This window comes from Lepisma saccharinum, chromosome 1 (genome assembly GCF_977018435.1).
Source record: "Lepisma saccharinum chromosome 1, izLepSacc3.1, whole genome shotgun sequence".
Taxonomy (NCBI): domain Eukaryota; kingdom Metazoa; phylum Arthropoda; class Insecta; order Zygentoma; family Lepismatidae; genus Lepisma; species Lepisma saccharinum.
Genome location: NC_139229.1, coordinates 28,615,315 through 28,642,778, shown reverse-complemented (window position 1 = coordinate 28,642,778; position 27,464 = coordinate 28,615,315). Strand labels below are relative to the sequence as shown.

The 27,464-nt window shown below is 38.2% G+C and overlaps 1 protein-coding gene across 1 annotated transcript in view; it reads left to right on the top strand.

The window, feature by feature from the left end:
• Nucleotides 1-27,464, top strand: part of LOC145994065 (cilia- and flagella-associated protein 65-like) — a 45,709-nt gene that overhangs the window by 2,188 nt on the left and 16,057 nt on the right. The window contains exons 2-4 of the mRNA XM_083130153.1: nucleotides 9,680-9,774; nucleotides 17,508-17,727; nucleotides 20,332-20,594. Coding sequence (XP_082986279.1) covers nucleotides 9,680-9,774; nucleotides 17,508-17,727; nucleotides 20,332-20,594 — 578 coding nt within the window. The remainder of the gene's footprint in view (nucleotides 1-9,679; nucleotides 9,775-17,507; nucleotides 17,728-20,331; nucleotides 20,595-27,464) is intronic.

The following is a 27,464-nucleotide window of genomic DNA, read 5'->3' as shown; positions in this document are numbered from 1 at the left end:
TATAATAGTACCTGCTTTTTTAACAAAATTAATATCTATTGTTGACATATCGAGTAATTATTGTTAGTTCTTTTCTCGCTTCCTGAACACGCAAAATGGCAGGCAATTTCTTGACTAGCGTTGTGTTTCAAACGGCAAAGCAGTGTTTCAACCTTCTTAACAGAAAAATTCCTGCATAGCCCTGAAAACCATTCCCGCATAGCCCCAAAAACCAATCATGCATAGCCCCAAAAAACATTTGGGATAGTATGACCATCCACGAATAGCCCCAAAAACCATTCACACATAGCCCAAAAAACCATTCTGGATTGTAAAACCATCCACGAATAGCCCCAAAAACCATTCACGATAGCCCCATGCACCATCACGGTAAGGTTAGGTTAGGTTGCTTTAGGTTGGGCAATATAGTGTAAAACTGTGTTTGGAAACACTTACCGGGGATTATGTCATCAGATGCTCGCAACATCCGGTTCAAGTACATGGATGGAAATACAAGCAACAGCTTTCGTGCATTGGACGGACCTTATTATAGAAAAATACATGAATTAACGGCCAAATACATTGAAAAATGTGAGAAAACACTTCTACAACCTTTCTTCTGTAAATTTGAAGAAATCCGATTCCCGGCTTTGACAGTTTTACCGCAATTAGCCAAAAGTGAAGTAAAATAAACCAAATCAATTAATAATTTTAAAAAAACTGGACCCACAAGGGAAATCATAACCTCTAAAATGTGCACACACTAGATATTAAAGTTGTGACCCTTTGATGGATATGTGGCACTGAAAACATGGTCTTTTCTGACATTGTTCTAAGTTGTCATGGGCTGACCACTAGCTTTATCTCCTTCCTTTTACTTCCTTTCAGGGGATGAGAAAAATATCTTAAAATTAGCTTGTTTATGTTCATGAAAGCCATTTCGGTATGACTGAAGATGACTGGACCCCTCTCCGATTTTCTTCATATTTGGCATACTTACTAATTGTGGCTTGCTAATGACGAATCTGAAGTTAAAATTTGGCTAGAAATTGCAAAATGATTGCGAACCATTGACGTGTGGTTATGTAGTAGCTGTCCAGGAAGTTAGGTGGCCAGGAGAAGGGAATTGTAAAACTAAAAATTATACTTTTTTCTATGGTGGTACTGAAAATCATAATTTTGGAACAGGCTTTTTTATAAATAATAGAATTATCTCGGCTCTTAAAACAGTAGAATTTATTAATGATAGGATATCATATGCAGTTTTACAGGGTAGGTGGTGTAAAATTATTTTAATAAACATACATGCACCAACGGAAGATAAAGATGATAATATTAAAGATGATTTTTATACAGAGTTAGAACAGGTCTTTGATAAATTTTCTCAGTATGATATGAAAATTCTGTTAGGTGACTGTAATGCACAGATTGGCAAAGAAGAGACATTTAAACCCACGATTGGTAAAGAAAGTCTTCATGAATTAAGTAATGATAATGGTATAAGATTGATTACTTTTGCAACCTCAAAGAATTTAATTGTGAAAAGTACCACTTTTAAACATAAAGATATCCATAAATATACCTGGTTTTCTCCAGATGGTAAAACTCATAATCAGATAGATCATATTCTCATTGATAAGAGAAGGCATACTAGTATAATTGACGTTCGTACACATAGAGGTGCTGACTGTGCCAGTGACCATTATTTAGTAATTGCTAAATTAAGAGAAAGACTCTCAGTGATAAATCATAAGCAACAAAATCTAAAAGTTATAAAATTTGATACAGGAAAGTTTACTGATGAAAGAATTAAGAAAGATTACCAAATTAAACTGTCAAATAGATTTGATGTGTTGCAGGATTTAAGTGATGATGAAAATATAAATGAAACAGACGTAAATAAGAATTGGGAGCACATACGTAATGCAATAGAATCAGCAGCTAAAGAAAGTATAGGATACCATAAACCAAGAAAAAGTAAGCCATGGTTTGATAACGAATGTCATAATCTAATAGAAATAAGAAATCAGGCAAGACTTAGGTGGTTAAATAACTCTGATGATACAAATCTAAACAATTATAATAGAATAAAGCGAGAAGTTAACCGCACATTTAGAAGTAAAAAAAGAGATTACTTGAAAAGCAAAATTAACGAAATTGAAACAAACAGCAAAAATAAAAATATCAGAGATTTATATAAAGGTGTAAATGAGTTTAGAAAGGGGTGGCAACCTAAAGTAAACTTGATAAAAGATAAAGACGGTGATTTTCTAGCTGACCCAAGCGATATTCTAAATAGATGGAAGAACTACTTTAATGACCTTTTAAATGTCCATGTAGGAGATAAATCAGAAGTAAATGAAGTACACACAGCAGAACCTTTAGTTCCAGAACCTAACTTGACTGAAGTTAAAGATGCTATTAAAAGGCTAAAGAATAACAAAGCACCTGGCACTGATTTAATACCAGCTGAGTTAATTAAATATGGTGGAAATTCATTAATATGTCAAATTCATAAATTAATTTGTTTAATATGGAATAAAGAAGAAATCCCTCAACAGTGGAAAGAATCCATAATTGTTCCTGTGTTTAAAAAAGGTGATAAAATGAACTGCAATAATTACCGTGGAATTTCTCTACTCTCAACAACATATAAAATATTATCTAACATTCTTTTAACAAGACTAACCCCATATGCTAATGAAATTATAGGTGATTATCAATGTGGATTTAAACGTAACAGATCAACTACAGATCAAATTTTTCACATCAGACAGACACTTGAAAAAAAGTGGGAATATAATCAATATGTCCATCAGCTATTCATTGATTTCAAAAAAGCATATGATTCGGTCAAAAGAGATAAACTATATAATATATTAGTAGAGTTTGGAATACCTAAGAAGCTTGTTAGTATGATAAAAGTATGCACCAGTGAAACAGAAAGTAAAATTCGTGTGGGTATTAATGTGTCTGACAAATTTACAATTCATGATGGATTAAAACAAGGAGATGCATTATCTCCATTGCTCTTTAATTTTGCCTTAGAATATGCTGTTAGGAAGGTAAAAGAAACTAAAGAAGGACTAAAATTAAATGGTGTGACTCAGTTGTTAGCATATGCAGATGATGTAGACTTACTGGGGGATGATGTGAATACAATTAAGAATAATGCTAAAATATTTTTCAAAACTGCTAAAGAGATAGGTTTGGAAGTTAACAAAGAGAAAACTAAATATATGCTTTCTTGCCGAAACCAAGTGTTAGGTAATAATCAAAATCCCATTATTGATAACAACTCGTTTGAACCAGTTTCCAAATTCAAATACTTAGGAGTAATATTAACAAATGAAAATTATATTAAAGAGGAAATAAAAAGTAGGCTTAATTCAGGAAATGCATGTTACTTCTCTCTTCATAAACTTTTATCTTCTCGTTTAATATCTAAGAAACTAAAAGTTAAAATATACAAAACAGTAATTTTGCCTGTAGTATTATATGGGTGTGAAACTTGGTCCCTTACATTGAAAGAGGAACATAAATTGAGAGTATTTGAAAATAAGATCCTTAGGAAAATCTTTGGACCTAAAAGGGATGAGGAGACAGGCGAGTGGAGAAGGTTACATAATTTAGAACTACATAATTTGTATTCATGTCCAGATATTATTAGAATAATTAAATCAAGAAGACTTAGGTGGGCAGGCCATGTGACACGAATGGGAGAGGAAAGAGGAGTTTACAGGATTCTTGTTGGGAAACCTGATGGTAAGAGACCTGTAGGAAGGCCAAGACGAAGATGGAGGGACAACGTTGAGATGGACCTAAAGGAAATCGGTAGGGATGGAAAAGAGTATATAGATCTTGCTCAAGATAGGGAAACATGGAAGGCCTGTGTTGCTGCAGCCATGAACCTTCGGGTTTAAGAAGGCTAGAGAGTTAGTTAGTGACGTGTGGTTAGGTTAGGCAACCTTAGTTAAAATTTGGTGTCATGGTAGTATCAGGAATATGTATATTTGCTTGTGAAACAAAAAAATTTCGCGAAAATCGACTGTTTCCATTCCAAAAACTAACACCTTATTTTAGCTTATTTTGCAATTTCTAGACGTTTCCGACAACTTTTAACTTCAGATTCGTGATTAGGAGGCCTCAATTAGTGAGTATGCCAAATATGAAGAAAATCGGAGAAGGGTCCGGTCATCTTCAGTCGTTCTGCCATTTCTAACTATTATTTCGACCTGTGCAAACAGAAACACCTGCTGCATCAAATGATGTAACCTCAGCACTATTCACTCTTAGCTTCACTCAATGCATTGTTTAGTATTTTTCAACAACTATCTAAGAACTTAAAAAAAATAATAATACAAGACACTTACAAGGTCAGTTTCTTCTTTTATTGTCTAAGATCATGCTATTCTCCACTTTTGTTTATACGAAGTGTTTCCACCTTTAAGGAGAAACATCTGAATGTAAGGATGCATTGTTTTTCTATTATATTCATCCGTTGGCCTATTTGTATTACAATCTTCAAATCTTGCAATTATTCTCAAGAAATCTAGCCAAAAAGCGATTATGTATCACCTTCAACGATGCGAGGGGTCCCTGGTTTAAATCCCAGCCCGGAAGTGGGTGTTGTTTGTGTGTGTCCCTAAGTAACAAAGAAGTCTAAAGAAGAAATTGATCATTACATCCTCATCTTCGCAATTAGCCAAAAGTGGCAGAAAAGCAAAGTAAAACAAACCAGATCAATCAATTGCCTTCAAACTTGATGTATACATGATATTATTGAAATGAGAACATGAATAGAACAAGTTTTGCTGGAGCTCCTGTGATAACATGAGCTGGGCATGTCTGTTTCTGAGGTAGACCTATCTGAGTCCATCCTATGCTTTCACCATCATGAGGACTGTCTTGTGGAGGTCAAGACCTGTAGTTTCTCTTTATCAGCACTTTGTCAACACTCCCAAGTACATTTTTAACAAAAAAGAAAAAAATGCTGAAATATTAACATTTTTCATTCTTGAAGTGAGTAAAAAGTGTTCGGAAAGTTACTGAGTTACAGTTATTGAGTTATATTTCTGGTACATAATGTATATTTATATTATCACAACAAATAAAAAATGATGGAACCAAGAATCAGGTTTGCTTCAATGATTTTTATTCGAAAAATCGTTGGTATGTCAGCCACAGAATTTTCTTCTGATGGCATCAGTTCTACATGAACCTGTTTCTTCCTCTTCCATTCCAAGCCTGGCAAGATGCATTCCTTTGGCAGTACTTCTTCCTAGCTGAATTACCACATTCGGTGGTCTAGTGATTAGGGCATCTGACTGCCATGCTGCAGACCCAGGTTCGATTTTCAGGGTGTGTGATCTAAGGTTGGAATTTTTCCAATTTGTCACAAATCAGAAACCAGTGATTGTGGTGCTTCTTAATTTATCCACGCCTGCATATACAGGGCTAGCATAAATGATTCATTCGTTTTGAAAAGGCTATATTTTCAAAAGTATTACACGTACACACATGAAAGATATATGAAAAGAACCACAAACTCACCAAGTTTATACACCCTCTACAAATGTTCGATATGTGCCCCTTTGGTTACACAACACATGTCCAGACGATACTCGAGCTCATTCCATACATTTTGTAGCATAGCCCTGTCAATGGTCTGCACTGCAGCACTGATGCGTTCTTTGAGCTCGACTAAGGATTGCGGTAGTGGGGGTACGTAAACAAGGTCCTTAACGAACCCCGACAGGAAGAAGTTGCAGGATGTTAAATCAGGAGATCTAGGAGGCCAGGGGAACAAATCTAGGTCATCCTCACAAATATGCCCAATCCAGTGATGCGGAAGTTCAGGTAGTCACGAACTGGGATGTTCCAATAAGGGGGTGCCCCGTCTTGTTGGAAGACAAAATCCCGGATAAGTGTAACGTTGCTTCATCGCTGAATATCAACTTTGTGGCGAAATCCTCGTCCTCCAATGCTTCCCGCATGTTGACGCAAAATTCTAGTCGACAAAATTCACACTGCCACATCCGATCGGAAAGATAATGATCTCGTGCTGCCACCTGGAATACACAATACAAACTTGGTGAGTTTGTGGTTCTTGTCATATATCTTTCATGTGTGTGTACGTGTAATACTTTTGAAAATATAGCCTTTTCAAAATGAATGAATCATTTATGCTAGCCCTGTATTGAAATGTACCAAATATTTAACTACAGTTTGTTTTTTAAAGTCCACTTTATGCACAGAAAGGCTAATTGGGACTAGGCAGTAGCGTACGCAGGATTTCATCAAGGGGGGTGTTATTTTGAAAACTTTCTACAAATTCACATTAGCATTGTTTTATTATACTTTAATTAATAAATAATAATAATAAATTAATTAATAATTCTTATAATTAATTAATTAATTAGTTTAATTACTACTAATAATTACTACTAATGCAGCTGCTATTTATGAAAGAAATAGAACAAAATTACATTTCTTTTGTTTCAAAATAATTGTCTAGTCAACAGTTATTTGTATATGATAAGTGTGACATTTTAAGTGTGAAGAAAATACATAAAAACAAGCAAATATATTAAATTTATTGAAATAATCGAAATATGAAATGACAACTTCGTGGGATATCCGGGTTCGATTCCCGGAATTGGTTGGAATTTATCCAGTTTTGTCTCCGCACCCAGCCTCATAGCATTGGGAACCTGAGAGCAACCTTGGGGAATGAAGGCTACCGGAGCATGGTGCTGATCACATCACCTGCAAAATAGTTCGAGATCGAGAATCTTTGGGGCCCACCGTGTGCTTCATGGCACGGTGCTATATGCACGGGGGAATTTACATTACCTTTACCTATGGAACTTGCCCAGGATGATGATGAAGCGCAAGAATACATGTTGCTTAATTCCACTGAGTCTATGTTTTCATTGAAAAGTAAGTTTATAGACATTCCAACACATTTATCACTTCTAGGTGATTCACAGCACTTCTTCAACATTATTTAATGATGTGGATGTAGACTCAGCATCACTTGAGAGTTCACAAGGGGATGTGAAATCAGTACCGGGAAGAACGTTTGCAATAAGGACGAAGCAAGGAATTTTCACAATTCTCGCGAGAGTCACTGCGTGACTTTTTGCAAAAAACATTGCAAAATTGAACTTTGCGGCCACTTAGATTGTGTTTGAAATGTTGTGTTTTTCTTCATGCTGCATGGGAATAATAATTCAAATTATTATTATTATTATTATTACTGTCGCAGATCTTTGACTGTGATAAATTAGCCATTTTTAATTTTTTCTACAGCATTTTCCATAATATTTCAAAAGCTCAAGAGGGGGGTTTAAACTCGGTAACCCCTACCCCCCTTGCGTACGCCACTGGGACTAGGCGTACAGTTTAAAATGGAATGCAAACCACTATATGTCTCCATCGAATATTGAACCTAAGACTCCTTGATTACAAGGTGAAAATTTTATGTGTGCATTGATAACAACATTAAGCCTTGTTTCCATGATAACCAAAACTCAATATGCTGACCAAGTTTAGATGTGAAAAGTATGTTCCCAAGCATCAAGAGGGGACACATTTTGGACAGTGTTAGAAAGAGAATGGGACAAGAAATTATAGGAGAATAGAACAGTGAAAGGATAGTGAAGGCGCTGGAAACCATTTGGAATAACGGTTACAGTAAAATGGGGGATAAAATAATGTTAATGAGTAAAGGACTGAATATAGGCTCTATCCTAAGCCCAGCATTGGCTGAGTTTGTAATGAATGAATGGGAAAAGAAAGTGGTCGAAAAAGGAGGTGACAAAATAATTCTGTTTTGCAGATATGTGGACAATTATTTTGGCATATGGAAGGGAACAAGGAGGCAGCTCGACATATTTGCAAAGGAATACAAGATGAAGAAAGAGGGATGTTGCTGGAACTCGAAATAGAAGACGGCGACAAGATAAGCTACCTACATACATTGATGCAATGAAAGAGAGGACAAGGAATTGAAACCACTTGGCATGAGAAGCAGTGTTCAGCAGGGGTATTCTGTCACAAAAGAAGTGATGTAAGTGAGGTGACAAAAAGAAATTTTATAAAGAATATGGAGGACAGATTCAAGAAAATATGCATGAAAGAATGTGAGAAAGAAGGCAAAATAAATAGCCTATGGAAACAGCTGGAAAAGAAATGCTACGAGAAGAAGGATAGACTGGACATAAACAGAAGAAGGAAGAAAAGTTTCAGGGGAGAAGAGGAAGAGAAAGGAAAAGAGGGGTGGTTTGGCATAAGGAATATGGGGAAGACCACAGAAATGATATACAAAGTGCTTAGTAAAGTGTGCATTGAAACTTACAGGAAGGGAGGACGAAGCATCTTAAGAATAGCGAAGAATGCAAACGTGAAAAAGGAAAACAGAGAAGAGAAAGGGGAAGGATTATCTACGAAGTAAAGTGTAAAGAATGTCAAGAGTGTGAACATTGGAGAAATGAAAAAGAGGCTGAAAGACAGGTTGAAAGAACATAGGGATGATGTACGACTTAAGAGAGAGAGAAATGCGATATTTAAGCACATGAGAGAAAAAGGACATGACATAGAGTGGGATGAGGCTAAGCAGATAGGAAGGGAGAAGAGAATACTAGTGAGAAAATGGAAGGAGGCCAAGGAAATAGAGAAGAAAAGGGAAGAAGACACAATGAACTGGAATGGGGGACTGAAGATTAACAAAGAATGGAAGAAGGTGTTAGAAAGAGTGGAAAGGACAAGAGTGAAGGAGGAGAAAAGAAGGAAGAAAGGGTAAGGAAAAAGAGTGCGAGATAAGGAGTTCAACCATGTTCCAGGTGAAACAACAGTTGACAGGAGAAGGGCACCTGCTGGAACACCTGGAAAGGAATGTTTCAGATAAACAACTTTCTAATACTCTTGTGTCTGGAGGGGAGTGATTTTTGTGTATACATATATATATCTTCCTGTTTTGTACCTTGTTTCATTTGTATTTGGTACAGATCTGAAGAAGACCTTGGTAGAAGGTTGAAACGTAACTTTTAGTTTATGTTTTAAAATAAAATAAATTTCTGCCTTGGTCAGCATATTGAGTTTTTGGTTATGTGTGCATGTAGTAAATTCGTAAAGCGTAGATCAATTGCCTCTCAGTGTGAAATATAGGTCAGTAAAGAAGCTTGAACTTTACACCACATCTTGTCAGCAACATAAATAATAGAAAACACTAATGGCTAGACATGTTCCTTAAACAAAGATTCAAATTTTCGAACCTGCTTGGTTTCTTCATCAGAGATTGGGAATGGAATAAACGTTACACACAAGTTATAATAGGTAAGTGGTTTAATAACATGTAAAAAGCTTGAAGCCTCATCAACACCAGGAAGTCATATTTAGCCAATTCCTCCTTTACTATGCATGAATCTGCCTAACATTATCTGATAATGTTTATTCCTTTCACAATCTCTGATGGAGAATCCAGATGGGTGTGAAAATTGAGATCATTGTTTAAGGTACATCCCTATGAAAAACATTTACACAATATTTTTTTTTTTTAGAAAAAATAGTATTTTTCATATTCATGTTGCAAAAGTCATTTCTCTCTATCAAATAACAGTTTTGTGTTGATTATGATAAAGTAACAAGAAATTATTATTTTATGTAAAGAATTAAATTAATGTTCTGTTTTTGATAGGTTACAACAACTGGAACAGATACTACTTTGACTTGGGAGAAGTTGCAGCAGGCACTGTCAAAACAAGGATAATAAAGATAGAAAATAATGGCAATGTATGTATTGTTAAAATTTTGATATTGTCATTGGTTTTGTTATGTAGTTGATAATTCACTTGCATTGATTATTTTTGTTCTTTTTTGTACTATTTACTAAGTAGAGCCATTTTAAACTACACTGGGTAAAATTGATTTGATTTATTTTACTTCGCTTTTCTGTTGCTTTTTAATTGTAAAGTTGAGGACGAGTGATGATATGATGAGGTGACACTCACAACGAACATTTATGTCCATGCCAGGATTCAAACCTGGGATCTCTGGCGCCGTAGCACACTGTGTTGATCACTCTGAGATGGCAGTCTGCTGGGTATAAAAAGTGTATGAATTAACACATCTAAAGACATTAAATTGCCCACCTCTGGCAGAGTGGTTAGTGCAGCGAACTGCGATGCCAGAGGTTCAAATCCCGACCTGGGCATAGGTGTTGTTTGTTAGAGTCACTTCATCAATTTCATCATATCATCAGTCATCCTCATCTTCACAATTAGCCAAAAGTGGCAGAAAAGTAAAACATTAAATTTTAAAGGAAAACTTCTTATCTCACGTGGTGGAAGAATCATGGCAAAATTGATTTATCTTGTAGCCAGAAAACATAAGGAAACATCATGAAATACATTTTAAAACTTATTTCCCAGCTTTTGACCCTTTCTCTGGGTCATAATCAGGGAGGAACACATTCAGGTTGGGACCAAAGATTTTAATGAGTTGCGTGCTATTTATTTTAGTTTTTTTTGGCTACAAGGTAAATCAGATTTTACCAGGATCTATAAATATAATATAATAACCACATAAAGGGCCTCCCTGATGGCGCAGTGGTAGCGTCGTTGCCTTGTAATCAAGGGGTCCTGGATTTGATACTCTGTGGAGGCACATAGTGGTTCGGATCCCACTTTAAACCGTAGGTCCAGTCTCGATTACCCTTACTGTGCATAAAGTGGACTTTAAACACCAAATCAACCAACCAATAACCACATAATTCATTGTTTTAGCCACATTTCTATTTAGAGATTCTGTGGAATTTTACTCAAAGATGAACTCAGAAACAGAAGTACAGAGTGGTCATAAAGTGGGCTACAATGGTTATGGCTGATTGCTTGATATGTACGTATATGTGATACTTAAAAGTCCAGATCGTCGGTATGGAGACCAGTTGTGAAGCGTCACATTTTTACGTAGTCATCACAAGACTTGTCAAATGTCAGAGTCGATCTTCCAACCTGGAAGAAGGGGGTGACATTATTTGTCCTCGGTAAATGCCAAAAATATTCGAAGCTTTCAATAGCTAACGTCACTCTCACTTCTACCCTGAAGATGACGAAAGCTTGGAATCTTCTCCACAATTCACCTGGTCAATAACCCGAGAGAATCTTTTCATCAAAGGAGAATGTCTTCAGTAAAAATATTGTTTGAAAAAAAAAAAGGTAAAGGTAAAGTGCTCCCCTGTGCTTAGCACCACACCATGAAGGCGTATAGGGGGTGTGGGGGTAACGCCCCACACTTTCTTGATCCGGTCATGAGTTGGGGTGATGTGATCAGCATCATGCCCCTGACTGCTTTTACCCCCCAGGGTTTCCCCCAGGTACCCATGTTATTTGATGCTGGGTGGGCACGGGGGCCGCTTCCAATGTTAGAAAATTTCCCGGATTTGTTTGAAAGCATTGCAAAAAGTGCACAAATCCATACGCTGTGCACACCTGCTGGTCCATTTCAGTTCTCATAAAATATTAGAGTCAATTATTGGCTCCCTGTATTGTTCAACTGTGTTAACTAAGCATGATTTATAACACCACCTGGGTTGTGAAAAGGATGGGATGGTTTTCTTTTAACGTTCTTGTATGACAAAGTGGATAAGAATACATGGTATTTCATTCATTCATTCTATACTTGAGCGTAGCAACACGTGACTAACGCCATCTGGTACTTGTCCTGGACCTTCTTTTGCAAATCTGCTGCATGCCCTGACATAACTGCGACCCGTCATAAGTTTGAGCAATAATAAATTTATCCTCCAGTTTCTACTTATTGACAATTTTTACATGAACAAATAACCTGTCAGATATACAATTGGTACTCACATCAATTAAACCAATAAACCCTCCTCCTTATGCACAGATCTCAAGACAGTTGAACATTGAGACCTACTGTTAACATTAGATGGTTCGTCTAACATAATTGAAAGAATGTCTGATTTTTCAGTTTATTTAATTTTTTTTTTCACTCATGACATCACTAATTGCATGTATTAGATCATTGCATTGCATGCTTTACAACGGTGGGAAGAGCACTCGGAAAAAATTTAATCCTGATGACATCAGAGAAACCCTGCCGTAAACATGGGAGCTGTTAAAAAAAGGCCTTTTATGACCAGAACTCCAAGCGGTCGTCGGATGTCTTCCGAGCAGGTAGAGAGATTCACACATTTTCTGCGATGACCTGGGCCAGCAAACACCATTGCCTTCAATAGGAAACGTACCGCGAGTGTTGGCCACGAGGAATAGTACTGGGCTCTCATTCCGATGCGCTAAACTTAGCGAATCTCTAGCATATTTCTAGCTGTTTCATGGTGTCACTTGGCTTATTTCTCACAAATGTGAGAATATTCTGACTTATTTTTTACTTCTTCTCTAAAATATTTAAAATGCAGTATTTTTATTAATTTGCTAAGTCATCGCCGCATCTGCCGATGACCGGACGCCTCCCTCACCTCTGATAGAGACCGTCATTTTAGTAGCACAGCCGAATTCTGCACAATGTTCTGGCACACATTGTGTTGCAAGTGTATCATTACCTAAATAATATGACCCTTACTGGGCAAGAGGTTCTGAAGATTACCCAGCTCCCTTAACGGAACTTCCAAGAAATCCCGACCTCATCTTTGGTGGTTCATAAACGACATAGCCTGAAATAACTGGTATCATACAACACTAAAGTTACAAGCATCTGTGAAAGATGCCTTCCTGTACTTGACCCCATAATCTCCACAAAACATCTGCCAGAGCATGGTGCAGAATTTGGATGTTATAAAAGTGACAGTCTCCATATCAATGTTCTGGACTCTTAAACCATCAGGTATGTGACCATATCAAGCAATTAACCCAAACCATCGTAGTGTTGAAAAGTGGTACGCTCACTTTGCGACCACTCTTTATACTAGCTAGCACCAAGATTTCTGAAACCTTGGAAAATATGCAAACTACGGACTTCCTCATTACTTAAGGAGGATTTCCAGCGGGAAGTGACAGAAAAGTTATTATAGGGATAACTGGTATATGGTCACCAAGCGTTCATAGTGACTCGCCCTTTTGATTTTTCAATGTTGGCTCTTCTTAATGTGGGGATGCGTATGATTGTTCACCAACCAACATGGAATGTGAACTGAACTTAGACCGTCGCAAGAGAGGTTCATTTTATCCTCAGCTTTTGTCCTTTCGCTCCACCTGAGGTTTTTGGCCTCAGTGAGCTGCCCTTGACAGATATTCTGCCTCAGATGAACTCCCCACCTGACGTCGTCCCCAGAATAGGTCAGCCGGCGACCGATGGGTCTTGTATCGTGAACGGCACCCACTGGGGCTGGAGGTCCAACACCCACGTCCCACCCTACCGCTTGAGACAGGAAATGTGAGAGTAGTGGTATTTCACCGGCAGGCACATGGGAATGTCTTTCCACTTATGCTTGCAAGTCGCCAGGAATTGACGGATGTAAAAGCAGGACTGGTAAATCTGCTTGTGTGCTGACCTAACTTTGCCCACCATGCAAGTAACCAGGCAGATAACGTGACCATTCGGCCGCAGTACCTTTGAGCGATCCATGCCAGTATGCAATTTCGTTGTTGGAGTAGGGTTCCTTTTGGATACCCAAAATGAACCGTGGTTCCACATTCAAAGGGAATGTGGGAGGTTGGGGTTCAGCTTGTCCACATCACGAGGGTTACCATCGGATGTGGAAAGCCACGATACCTGTCGGTCGGTTGGTTGTCTTTTCTGCATCGCGAACTTTGCTTCGGCAGGTTGCTGAAGTGAGCAGTCTTAGGAGCGCAGATACAGCAGTTCGCTGGAGCTCCCAGCCTGCAGGCAAAGAGCCAGCCACATCACTTTCATGTCAGGGTTTCAAATGCAGTGGTGGATCTATGTTGAGAAGTATTACAGTGTTGCATATTTCTCCAATAATGGTACAGGGGAAATGTAGGGGTTCAGGTAGTAGTTAACATTTCATTTCTTTATTATCACTTCCATTGTCACTTGTCTGTGTAACATATGCAACATGTGATAAGTCATGACTTTAGCAAGAGTGACAAGCAGAAACTGTTGTTGGTACACAAATGAGGACATTGGTTATCTCTGTATTTTTTACAAAATAGGTAGTGTTGTGAAGAATATATATGCATATATAATCAGCGGCATACGTAGTGGAGGTGATTAGGATACACCCCTCTCTGAAATTTTGAGACAAACAATTTTTTTTAATGGAACCAGTAAAGAACTTGGTAAAAACAAAAGTAATAAATGCAAACCTAATTTAAAATTTCCCCCACCCCCTTACCCCCCCTTAGATTGCAGCTATGTAATATCCACCTTACAATCCCAACCCTCTTTGAAAAGTAGAAGTCCTGTATACAGTAGTGTAAGTAATATATTTGGGCGATTCAGAATTGTTTGAGACTGTGCCCCTTGTGCCTATATGCCTCAACCAAGACCCGAAGTTAGGGCGGTGTGTAAGAGCGGTTACCATGGACTGTGTGCTGCCTGAGTTTCATTTTCCTAGCTGCACACATCACCATGTGACAGGCATTTGTTTCTCACAGTGTAATCAGAGTTCTGGGTAAGTCAGGTGCTGCCAGGTGTACCTAGGTACAATTTCAGCATGGAAGGTCAAAGGTGTACCATGTGGTTCCTGTGAAAAGAAGGTGTTCCTACAGCTGTGATTCATAATCCAGTACAAGCAGTGTGTGGTGAATCTGCTCCAAGTCGTGCAACTGTGTTCCGCTGGGTGGTAGTTTTCACAGCTGGAAGTGTGAGTGCTTGTTATGAAACCAACCCTGTATGTTGTCGCTCATCTCGATCCCCTGGCATGATTCAGCAGATGTCTGACATAGAAATTAATGTCAGGCATGGTACTGTGAAACCTGCCTCCCCAGTGGGACACAGTTGCACAACTTGGAGCAGATTCACCACAGACCAAAGGCCTGTGCTTGGGGTGGCTCGAGCCCCCCCAATGTTAACGATGTGGGGGCAGAACCTCCAAATAATTTTGCTTAAGAGGATCTAATGTACCGGGTGTCCGAGAAGTCTTTGTATGAAAAGAAAAATTAACTGTATCCGCTATATGCAACATAGACATGAAAAAATGGTACCAAAATGTTCGGAAACTATTCAAGTTTTATTGGCAATAGGAAAGAAATCAATATATCTCCACATGAGCACCCTTGGTAGCACGGAGTACATCTAGTCGAAATTGAACTTTTCGCCATGCATTAGCCAACATCACAGGAGGGATTGATGTGATGACTTGCGTTATCCATTGTTGCAGAGTTGCAAGATCGGATACAGGAGTTCTGTAGACATTGTCTTTCACATAACCCCATAAAAAATGTAAAGGGGTTGGTTATGTCTGGAGATCGTGCAGGCCACACTGTCGGTCCATCTCGACCAATCCATTTTCCAGGAAATTTCTGATCAAGGTATAGGAACGAACCTCCAGACTCCAATGTGGCGGTGCACCGTCTTGTTGAAAGATAACATGTGGGTGGTATTCTAGCAATTGCGGAATAGCAAACAATTACACTCCAGGTGTTACGGTGTCCTCACAGAAAATGAACGGTCCGATTATTCTGTCATGCAGCAGCACGCACCAAACATTCACCTTCGGGCTGTCCATGGTCGACTCCCTCACCTCATGAGGGGCCTCCTTACCCCAGATACGCACGTTGTGTGTATTCACTAAACCACTGACACGAAAGACCGCCTGGTCTGAAAAAGCAACACGTTCCAGCTAGCCATTATCAGCGTCAATGCGTTTGCCGTCATTGGGCAACAAAGCCTGCAGGATTTGCACTTTGTACGCACGAAACAGTAAACGTTTGTGTAACACATCATGAACAGAACTTTTTGGCATCTGTAATTCATGTGAGGCCGTACGCACGGATTTCTTCGGACTGCGCACAAAAACCACTCTGACATCTTCCACCCTTTCGTCTGAGGTTGATGGTCGGCCACTTCTCGGTCCGTCAGCAACAGATCCTGTGGTCTTGAATTTGTCATACCACGACTTAATGCTCCTAACATCGGGCGGCACCTTTCCGTACGATGTTTGAAACTGTGTCTGCACTGTTTTTTGTGACCTGCTCTCGTGAAACCACAGGATACATTCAGCTTTTTCCTGACTTGTGCACATTTCCGGTTTGCTGGACACTGGCACTGCTACACTACTGCAACGTTACAGAAACTTGAAACAAAAAAACGTGAATAGATTCCGAACATTTTGGTACCATTTTTTCATGTCTATGTTGCATATAGCAGGTACAGTTAATTTTTATTATCATACAAAGACTTCTCGGACACCCGGTATTATTTTGCTTCTCTTGTGAAGTTTACTCTGAATTGTGCCAAATGAACTTAACTTTAAATACACATTTGAAATGTTCTAGACCATCAACTTTGTGGGGGGGGGGCTATGACCAGAGACAGCAAAACACATGACTTATTACTATATACTAAGTATATAATTATGAGTATTGTTATAATTTTTACTAAAAAAAGTTTCAAAAGACGATGTGCATGAACTAGGGTAGTGGATGGGACGTTCGGGCTACAAATGGCTCTCACATGACATTCAGAACGAGATCATTGATATATTAGGGAGATCTGTTTTGCGCTCCATGGTAGCAGATATTAAAAGTCGGGAATATTTTGTTATTATGTTTGACAAAACTTGTGACATATCCATCCATGGACAATTAATATTCTGCATTCGAACTGTGAATAAAAATTTTGATATTTTTGAGGAATTCATTGGCTTTTATGAGATTCTGAACACTGAGGCTAAAACTTAAAAAAGGGAGAGAGTGAGTCATTCATTAATTTATTTTAGTGATCAGAGCCCCCTCCCCCCCAATAATTTTGACAAGTCGGCGCTCCAGCCGCAGACTGCTTGTAGCAGATTATGAATCATAGCTGTAGGAACACCTTCTTTCCACAGGAACCACATGGTACACTTTTGACCTTCCATGCTGAAATCGTACACCTCCATTTGGGAGCAGATTAGTTGTCCACAACTCCGACTACATTGTGAGAAATGAATGCCTGTCACATGGTGCTGTGTGCAGCTAGGAAAATTAAACTCAGGTGGCACACAGTCCATGGCCACTGCTCTTACACACCACCCTCACTTCGGTTCTCGGTTGCAGCATATAGTCACAGGGGGAACAGTCTCAATAAATAATAAATTCTAAACAGACTAAATATATGACTTAATAATCTCAAGTGTGAGCTGCGCCCCATTTTTTCCATCCAATTTTCTGTAAGAAAAATGCAGGATATACATGCTAAATACAGAAATGCAATAAATATTACTTTTAAAGTAAATTTTATTCTTGATGCAAAAAAAGTCCTGAGGAACCAGAACAAAACATTGCTACAAGAATAGAAAAACACTTTAAAAGTAACAGTTATTATATTTTTTGTCATATACAACAGGGCTTATTTGAACTTTTTTAAGAACATTTCTTTCGTAGGAAGTACAGACATATGAAGTGAAAAGAGATCCATATACAAACCCATTGGATCATACATTTGATTTCAATGAATACAGGATTGAAATTGGACCAGGTCAACTAGGTGAGCTGAAGATATTGTATAATCCAAATGTTCCTGATGCAGTTAACTTTGATTACTTCAATATTACTGACAGTTCTAATGTTTCAAGACAAATTATTGTAAAAGGAAAGAGCAAAGGTAAGTGGTCTCTGTAATCTTGAGATATAAGATTATGTGTTGTATTGTAATCTTTTCCCTTTTAAATGTATTTGGATGCACTTCCTTTTGGTAGTTAGGAATCTGTATCCATAGAATCAGTGGCACCGATGTCAAATACATTCCACGAGGCAAGATTGACATGAACAATATTTTAAATGTATCTGCCCCTCTTGAGTATTATTTTTCCATTGTTTTGATATGGCTGAAAGTACTTCGAAATCCATTCATTTCATGCATAATGTTGCCTGTTTTGAAGTTGACTTTGATTTTGTTATTTTGCATTGCTTTTTTTGCTACTTTTGGCTAATCATGACAATGAGGATGAGGATATGATGAAATTGGTGAAGGAGCACGCGCTAAGAATACCCATGCCCCTGGCATCGTAGCATGCTGCGTTACTTCACCAAGGAGGTCGGCTTTTTGCAGTTGACAATTCAAATAGCGTAAGTGTTGATGCTCTAATAGTTTCAGAAAATTACACTGGAATCCTTAAAGAACTTACTTCTGTCCATCAAACATAATTATTAGAGCTGGGATTTTAATGCTTTGCATTTTTTTTTTTGGTAAGGGTGATGTGTTTTTAAATGTATAGAAATTCATATTGTGAAGAAACTAATTGAATTAAGGTGCTTTTTAAGGGCATATTTGGCTATTTTTCTACGTGATAGAGCAAATTTTGATGGATTTTCGGTCATATTCAGCATATTTTTGCTTTTTCAAGAATATACAGTCATTTACTTCCATGTCCACTCAATGGTTATTTTTTTTTGTACTGCAGCAAAATCTTTTACATTTTTATTTGAACCTTTACAGAAAGTATTCTTTTAGCTTTGCAACTCGGGGGCCCATTAACTGAAATAAAAATAGTACGTATATGTGAAAATATTTCAGCTTGTTAGACATTGGTGTTTGAAACAGTCCAGTTATAAGTTTTTCAAATTATAGTGCATATTTTGTAAAATTTTAGGTCATAAGAGCATATTTTATTTTGCATATTTTGGTGATTTTTAGGCCATAAAAATCGTAGCCCTAATAATTATTATTTATTACTGTAACTGTTTGTTTTTCAGTTTTTCTAAATGTTAATGTAGGACAGGGGTAGATAAAACTAATAAATAATGCAGTAGCCAGCATATTTTTTTTTACAAATACAGGCTAAGAAAGTTATGAATCCAACTAAGATAAAGCTACACATTTTGAAATGTGGCCTTAAAACATTAATTTATCAATTAATACCAGATCGGAATAAAAGTAATTAATTCTTACACCGGAATGGTCTTCCTAAAAAAGGTTAATAATTAGTCAATACATTCTAATCCATGTCTGACTTTACCATATTGCTGCAGGTTTTAAAATTTGGCTACTAAGAGTGCAAACATTTACATATAATGGCATGTTTCTTGTTCTGATTGATACACAGGGGGGAAAAACAACCTTGTTATTTTTTTAAAAGAAGTAATGGAAATTTTCATAAGTGAACTTGAATTGTTTAAAAAAAAATGAACTGGATTTGAAAATTCAAGCACAATGGTGACCCTGTGACCTGTATTTGTCTACTGCATTAATATGTGAAGGCACTGCATGATTTTTTTTTTGTACTTTTAGTTTTGATTGATTATATTCTATTGTTTTGCATTGCATTGTTTTATATTAAATATTTTCATTGTAGCAGCATAATTAGTAGTTTCCTTTTTATGTTTGTGACAAAGGCTTGTAAGCAGAACCCATGAGGCTGAAACACATCTACTAAACTAATACCTTTCTATTCTATGTGAAACAAACTCCCACTCTCTGCTATACTTCATTCATTGAATGGTGGGGATGACATTGCCTCTCAAACTTTCCAAAGGTTACGTAGACATTAAATAACCTGAGAAATTTATTATATGTTGTGCACTTTATATCTGCATTTCACACAGCCCAGAATATCAAAAAGAAAATTAAGAATACTTTATTCTTTCACTAACCATCTAAAGTTGCATGTGCCGACCTCCAGGACATGGATGTTCTTTGTGAGTGTCGCTGCATAAATTTCATCATATCATCACTCATCCTCATCGTCCGAATTAGTAAGAAGGTGACAGAAAAGTGAAGTAAAATAAACCAAATCAATCATTCAATCTAGTTGCAGTCTTTTTCTGCACTTCTGATCAGTGTAATTTTTATAATGGTCTTGCACAGAGGCTGTGCAGTCTAAGGCATCAGGCTTTGGTATCCAGCTACAGAATACACGCAGGTTCGAGTCTTCTAGGGGAAGCGTAACAACTTTCTCCTGAGATTTCGGCATGAGTAAGGGGACCAGTGGCAACCCACCATCTTGAGGATATCGGGGAGCTACGAATGAGTAGCGTAACCCGGTCACGGAAACCTACAACAGTGACTGGGGGCTCATTGTGCTGACCACACATCACCCCGTAACTGGTTGCATAATTTCCCACCTCGGTAGGGGAAAGTGAGACCGGCAGTCAGTAGGCCCTGACCCTCACTGGCTGTTGTGACACTGTTTTCTAAAAACCTTGATAATTTTTTCCATATGTATTGCTGTGTATTTTCTTGCAATGCAGATTTACTTTTTCTTTTTAGGTCCAAGAATTATTTCAGATGAAAATGTTTGCACATTTGTTTGCAAGCAACCAAATGCAGAAGTTTTGAAAGATATTCTACTGGTTAATGCATCCAAAGTGCCAGCTACATATCAGTTTGATCTTATGAGCTCTGGCACTTTTGAATGTTATCCTGCAAGTGGAATTATCCAGGCTGCAGATAGTGTCCATATTGTAATAAAATTTCGACCAAGGAAGCCGAGGATATACTTTAAAGAACTGACATGTCTTATCCTGCACCAGGTATGGATGAAAATATATTATTTTGCACATAATGCTTTTCTTAGTACAAAATATTGCAGGGAAAAGCAGAGAGATCATCAACTCATCTTTGTTTCTGTAATCATGTAATTAGGTGATTGGTTTATGGTGGTGGTGAAATGACCCCCATTGTGTAGTGGTTATCAGTGCCAGGATATTGAATCTATAGGTGCACAGTAGAGTGCTGCAGATAGAGCATTTCTCTCGAGCACTAAATAGTTTGCATGGATAACTTGTTAGCATTCGGAATCGAATGCTTCTTCGCTCGAATTAATAATGCTTGAACAGGCAATATGAGTGATATTAGGTGCATCCAGAAAGTAAGTTTCCCTGGGGTCGTGCACAAAGAGGAAACATTATTTCATTCAATGATTTATTGCCACACATACAGCACTTGTCCAGTAACTTGTCAATATAATTCCCGCCGGAATTGAGGCACTTGTCACAGCGTGGGACCAACTTCTGTATACTTGCATCGTAGAAGTCTGCCACCTGGGTGCCGAACCACTGTGTGACAGCCGTCTGAACCTCTTTGTTGCTGTGAAAATGCTGACCGGACAGGAACTTTTTCAGGTGCAAGAACAGGTGTTTTTGTTTGTTGTTTTAGTTTTTTTTTTATTGAGCAATTTTCTCACTGAAAGTACGTCCGAGGGGCATTGGTGCATGTACATTACAAAATACAGCATGGTGACATCGCACGTAATATATATCTATACATCAATTTGGCAGAATTTTTTTATAATAATATAACATAATATAATAGTAAAACATAAAAAAAGGTAAAGTGTTCCCCTGTGCATAGCACCACGCCATGAAGGTGTATAGGGGTGTGGGGGTAACGCCCCACACTTTCTTGATCCGGTCGTGAGTGGGGGTGATGTGATCAGCATCACGCCCCTGAGCGCCTTTACCCCCCAGGGTTTCCCCCAGGTACCCATGTTATTCGACGCTGGATGGGTGCCGGGGCCGCTTCCACCTTTAGAAAAGTTCCTGGATTTGAACCCGGGACCTTTAGCATGGTAGTCAGACGCATTACCGACTGAGCCACCGCGGCCACTATAATAGTAAAACATACAATGACAAATTATTTCTTGAAGTGAACTAGTGCTGTAAAAGTACATATTATATAGTGTATACAATCTAAATTTATTTTATAAAGTTATTTAATTCCTGAAATTCTTGAACTGAATATAATGTGTATTCCAATAACAATTTTTTCACTTTACTTGTAAAGATTGTGGTTCTTTCAAAATTGGATACCATACCTCAAAATACTTTCGAAGTTTGAGAAATAGATATTTAGCATACACACTGTATTGAAACTATTTTTTAAAATTCTTAATTGGTAACATACGGTGTTTAGCCTCTTGCATAAATGATCTATGTGAACTTTCCAGTTTAGACACTCGTCTATAAACATTCCAAGTAATTTTGTATTGTTAGTATCTGTTATAACAGCATGCCCTACTGTGAAATTATCTTGCTTAATAGAAGAGTTTTTGGCTCTAGATACACCAAATTTTATTATATTAGTTATTTCGTTGTTCATAGAAAGTTTGTTTGCTGAAAACCAGCTTTGTAGTTCAGTAAGAGCTTTTTTCCATTTTTTTAAAAATTAAAGTTACATCGTTAACACAATCTACTAAAGCCGTAGTATCATCAGCGAAAAGAGTGACTTGGGTGGTTTCAACATTTGCTGGAATGTCATTTATGAACAATAAAAACAATAGGGGTCCTTGTATCGATCCTTGGGGGATTCCAATAACCACATCTTTCAATTCGGAGTAATCACTGGGAGCGAGATCCAGGCTGTACGATGGATGATCGAACACCTACCAACTGAACCTGTCCAGAAGAGCTGCAGTGCACCTAGCCATATGAGGCTTCACATTGACGTGTAGCAAGATCACCCCGGCACTGAGCTTACAGCGTCGTTTATTCTGAATGGCTCGTCGCAATGTCCCCAGTGTTTCACAGTAACAGTTAGTATTCACAGTCTCACATCTGGGCAGAAACTCGATGAACAGAATGCCTTGTCTGTCCCAGAACACCGTGGCATCACTTTTTTGCGCCGACACAGTCTGTTTGAACTTCGTCCTGCATGGAGATCCACTGTGACGTCAATGCATGGACTGCTGCTTGCTTTCTGGGGTGCTGTGTGCAACCCACGTTTCATCCCCTGTGATGATCCAGTTGAGAAATCGTCATCATCATGGTAACGCTGCGGAAATGTCAACGCCATGCCCATGCATTTTCCTTTGTGTTCGGGTGTCAGTTGTTTCGGCACCCACCGGGCACACAATTTCTGGAACAAGAGGTAATTGGTAACAATGTCGGGCAACAATGACAGAGAAATTTGCGGGAAATGGCTGCTGATTTCCGTGATCGTGACGCGACGATCCTCCAATATGCGCTGCTTCACCTGCTCCACAAGCTCGTCCATAACTGCCGATGGCTGCCCACTACGCTCGTCGTAAGGCACATTTTGTTGGCCTTCAGTAAATGTCCTGCACCAACAATGCACCATCTGCTTGCTCATGATGTCTGGCAAAGCTGACGACGAATTTTGATCGGCTGTATGTTTTGTGTGTTCAAGAACTTGATCACCGAACGAACATCGCACGTGGCAGGAGATGGAATAAGAGCTGCCATGTTTCATCGCTGCCGCGATGCTACCGAGGGCTTTTGGGAGGCGTCTTCTAGGACATTCACTAGCCAGGGCATGTGCCTCTCACGCATGGGCAAAACCGGTTTCAATACACATGGCCTGCCACCTGTGGGCGAGTGGGGAAACTTACTTTCTGGATGCACCTAATATATGCTCAAACCCCAGTAGTACATGTATAACTGTTAACGGTCTGTGGGAGTGGGCTTTCAAATATGGATTGTGAGGTGAAAGGTGCAGTGAAATTGAAACTTAAGTAAATGTAGTCATTATCTACATGTTAAAATGTAGTTTAGTCTATTTTACCAATAGAGTGAGGGATATATGTAAATAAAACAGATGATTGTGGGCTGAAACTGCCAGGACAGATATTTTACATACATGTGTCTACGATTATTGTCACATTGATATGATATCTCATTGTAAATGCTCGAGCGAGTAGGAGCGAGCTTAAGTGGTTTGGTGCATTACTGTAGTACGCAGCTAGTATCTGAGTATGCAATAGGTGTTACACACCTAGAAACCTTGGAGAGCCTGGAAATCTCAGGGAATTAAAAAAAAATACAAATCTCTTGAAAATCTTTTTTTTGCCAATATCAGTAAACTAGTTACATATTATTTACTGATACAGATAAACAATATTCTACTGATCCAATATAATGTTGCAAATATTCCTTGAAGAACATGAACGGTTCATTTACCTCCTTAGTTAATATGTAACCAGGTGACTGCATTGGATTTTGTCTTTGAAAAAGAAAAGGAAATGCGAATTTAGACATTTACTTTACAATGCTATGACACATGAAAATATTAACAAGGTGTCTGGATTTTTCATGCCATATAAGTACAGGTGATTGGTAAAATTTCCTGTAATTTTATTGATAAAATTCTATTCCTGTGATAGTGTACAAGTTAATCTATCTCATTCATCCCTTATAATAATAAAGAAGGTGAGGATGATATGGCTATAGGGGAAAATGGAACAGGCCATTGTAAAATAAATTTAAAATAGTAAAACTGTGTATCAAGTACTCTGGGGAAAAAAAATAAGAATCTGGAAGACTTGGGGAAATCTCAGGGAAAATGCATTTGGAGTTCATGTGGGAACCCTGTACATTGAAAAATAATAACTTAATGATAAATGCTAGGACTTAGGATAGTGATACAATGGAATCGGCAATGAAAGTTTAAGGCTACTCGGAACAGTTTAAAGTGGGATTTGAACCAGTGTTCATTTAAAATTGGTTAAAATGTGAGGAAACTAGCTCATGTAACCAATTTTATTCATGACTTGCAAATTATCTTTCCAACCTTGAAGAAGAATAATGGCCAATCAGAAAATTCAGACTACTAAAAGGAGGTGCATATTGCAACTATTGTTTGAGTTAATGTTGTGATATCACCGCGGTAGCGTCTAACACGTATGCGGCCATCACTTTGGGACAAGTTAAAGTGGGACTTGTCCGAAAACACTACATTTTGCCACTCAGCATGCCAGCAACGGAGTTCACATGCCCATTGCAGTCTTAGGTGTTTGGGGTTTCTGGACAATGTAAGCTGACGCAATGCCATGCGTGCCACCAGTCCAGCCCACAGTAGATGGCGTCGAACTGTCGACGCAGACAGGTCCGCAGCCGTTGCAGTGCTCCAGCATCGAGTCAGCGCTGTGGACGAAGATGTACGGTCCATTACAGCGATGCGGACAAGATGGCGGCCATCCCGTCCTGTGGTCACATTGCATGGTCCAGTATTTATTAGCATGGGAGTACGTTAGGTGGTTCGCACTGGTAACTGGGTATAACTACTTCTATGTTAACAATAGGAGGGGTTGGCAATGGGTAACCCGGTATCCGGAATCATAGCCAGCATTTTTATGCATTATATAAAAAAAGGTGGCCCTAGAGCAAGTAGGGGATGATATCAAATTTTACAGGAGATACGTAGATGACATTCTAATAATAGGAAAGAAGGAAGGGCTAAATATCGTATTTGAAGGGTTAGGAAAGCAAGACAAACGGATCAAATTCACTAGGGAAAACCTTGTTGATGATAAGATTAATTTCTTAGATATTAGCATCACCAAAATGAGTAAGAAAATAAGAACGGGGGTATATCATAAACAGTTAGCCTGTATATCAATAAAAAATCGGAACACCCAGGGAGGATTAAAACGAACATATTCCTAAATTTCTTAATTGGGGCAGGAAGATTATGTAATGGAGAGGAGGAAAGATAAAAGGAAGAAGAATGGATAATGGAAGTGGAAAGGAAAAATGGTTTTAAGAACCACGAAATGAAAAGAATACTATGGAATGCGCAGAAAATTATCTACATAGGGACAAACATGAGGAAAGAATGAAAAAAATATGGAGAAAATTAGTTTTGTAGGGATTCCATACTTTAAAGGGGTATCAGAAAAAAATTGAGAAAACAGTAAGAGAGTACGGGATTAGGTGTCGGATGAAGGCCCCTCGGAACATAGAGAATCATTTTATCAAATATAAAGAGGGAGAAGAAGGAGAAGGAAACCCTGAAGAATCTAAAGGCGTATATGGAATTAAATGTGAATGCGTATAAGATGGGGGGAACACGAGGACGACATTAGGGAAGGAGTCCCCAAGACTGGATTATCTGAACATATAATCATGAGAGGACATAAAATCAATAAGAGAGAGGTTATTAGAAAAGAAGAAAAAAAAATTGAATAGAAACGTCTACGAGACTGCGAGCATTTGCACTGGGAGAAATATAAAACTAAACAGGGATGGTAAGGATGGGTAAGTTAGAGGAAGGATGGGTAAAACTTTTCAAAAAATGGGACAGAACAATGAAGAAAGATCGAAAGATAGGATTCCATGTTACTCCAGAAGTGTCCCGAGCAGCCGGGGTGGAACGAGAGTTCAAGTTGGAATGGTGACGTAATGGAGGGGAAAGTGGAACAGTGAAGGAGGGGAAATAACCTTCACGACTTCTCAAACTGAAGTTGATCACCAGAGCTGGCTGGGCAACAGAACGTATTTTACCGATTTTATAGGACTCCGGTTTTAAGAGGTTTCACGGGAAATAGGGAACTTTTTTTAAAAACAGGATTGTTAATTAGTGGTTTTTAGACAGGAATGTTGGCAGTGATTATTTTAAGTGTTCCTTCACCCAACCTCTAACCTAATCCTTTGTAACACTTCATGATGCGGCATATATGATTAGTGCCTAGAGAAAATAATTTAGTATTGATTATATTATATAGTGACTAACACACACTACATGCAAATATTTATGTATAAAGATATGTTTTAGGGCCTCTTTGGTGGTGTAGTGGTAATGCGGTTGCCTTGTAATTTTGTGCATAAGGTGGGCTTAATCCCCCCCCTCCCAATGTTTTTTTCCAACTATTAAATTAGGGATGGGACCAATTAATCGGTACTCTATTGGTATCATCTGATACAGGCATATTGGTGTATCAGTAAAATTAATGATCCGATATATCTGTAAATATCTTATAATTTAGTGCAAAACTCTGCCATTTTGTTATACTTTTTATGGATAATCTCCTTTCCCTACTTCCAAAAGTGGTAAATGTCTAAATATGCAACTTCTTTTGCACTGCAGTCACCTCAAAACACTTACTTATTAAGGAGGTCAATGATCTATTCAGGTTCTTGAAGTACTATTTGGAATTTTATATCGGATCGGTAGAATATCAGTTATCAGTAAATTTTATATTGGTATCAGCTAAAATTTCATATTGGCCCATCCCCACATTAAATTAATTTTCAGGCTCCTGTCATAATACAACTTGTAGGACTTTGCACAAAGGATGCAGTTGCAAAAGGACAAAGAACAATCATTCAGCACCCTATGTGCATATACTGTGAAGGGTATGAAGGCTATTTGATGGACTATGCTCAGTATGTGGAGGACATTCCTCCTGTCTCCGTTAGCATGCAGAATTTGGATTTCGGAAGATGCGGCATTGGTGGCACAAGGGAGGTGAAATCGGTCAGCATTACAAACAACACCGATAGTGTTATACTTGTGGAATGGTATGAAGGTCAGTGTGGCAAAAGGTTTTATTTTCTTGTAATGTGTATTTCTTTTTTTGTTCAAGTAACATGCAAGTGACATGTACAGCTTGTTGTGTTGCTCCAGTACGAAAGGTTACATTTACTCCTGGAGGTTTGCTTCCAAGT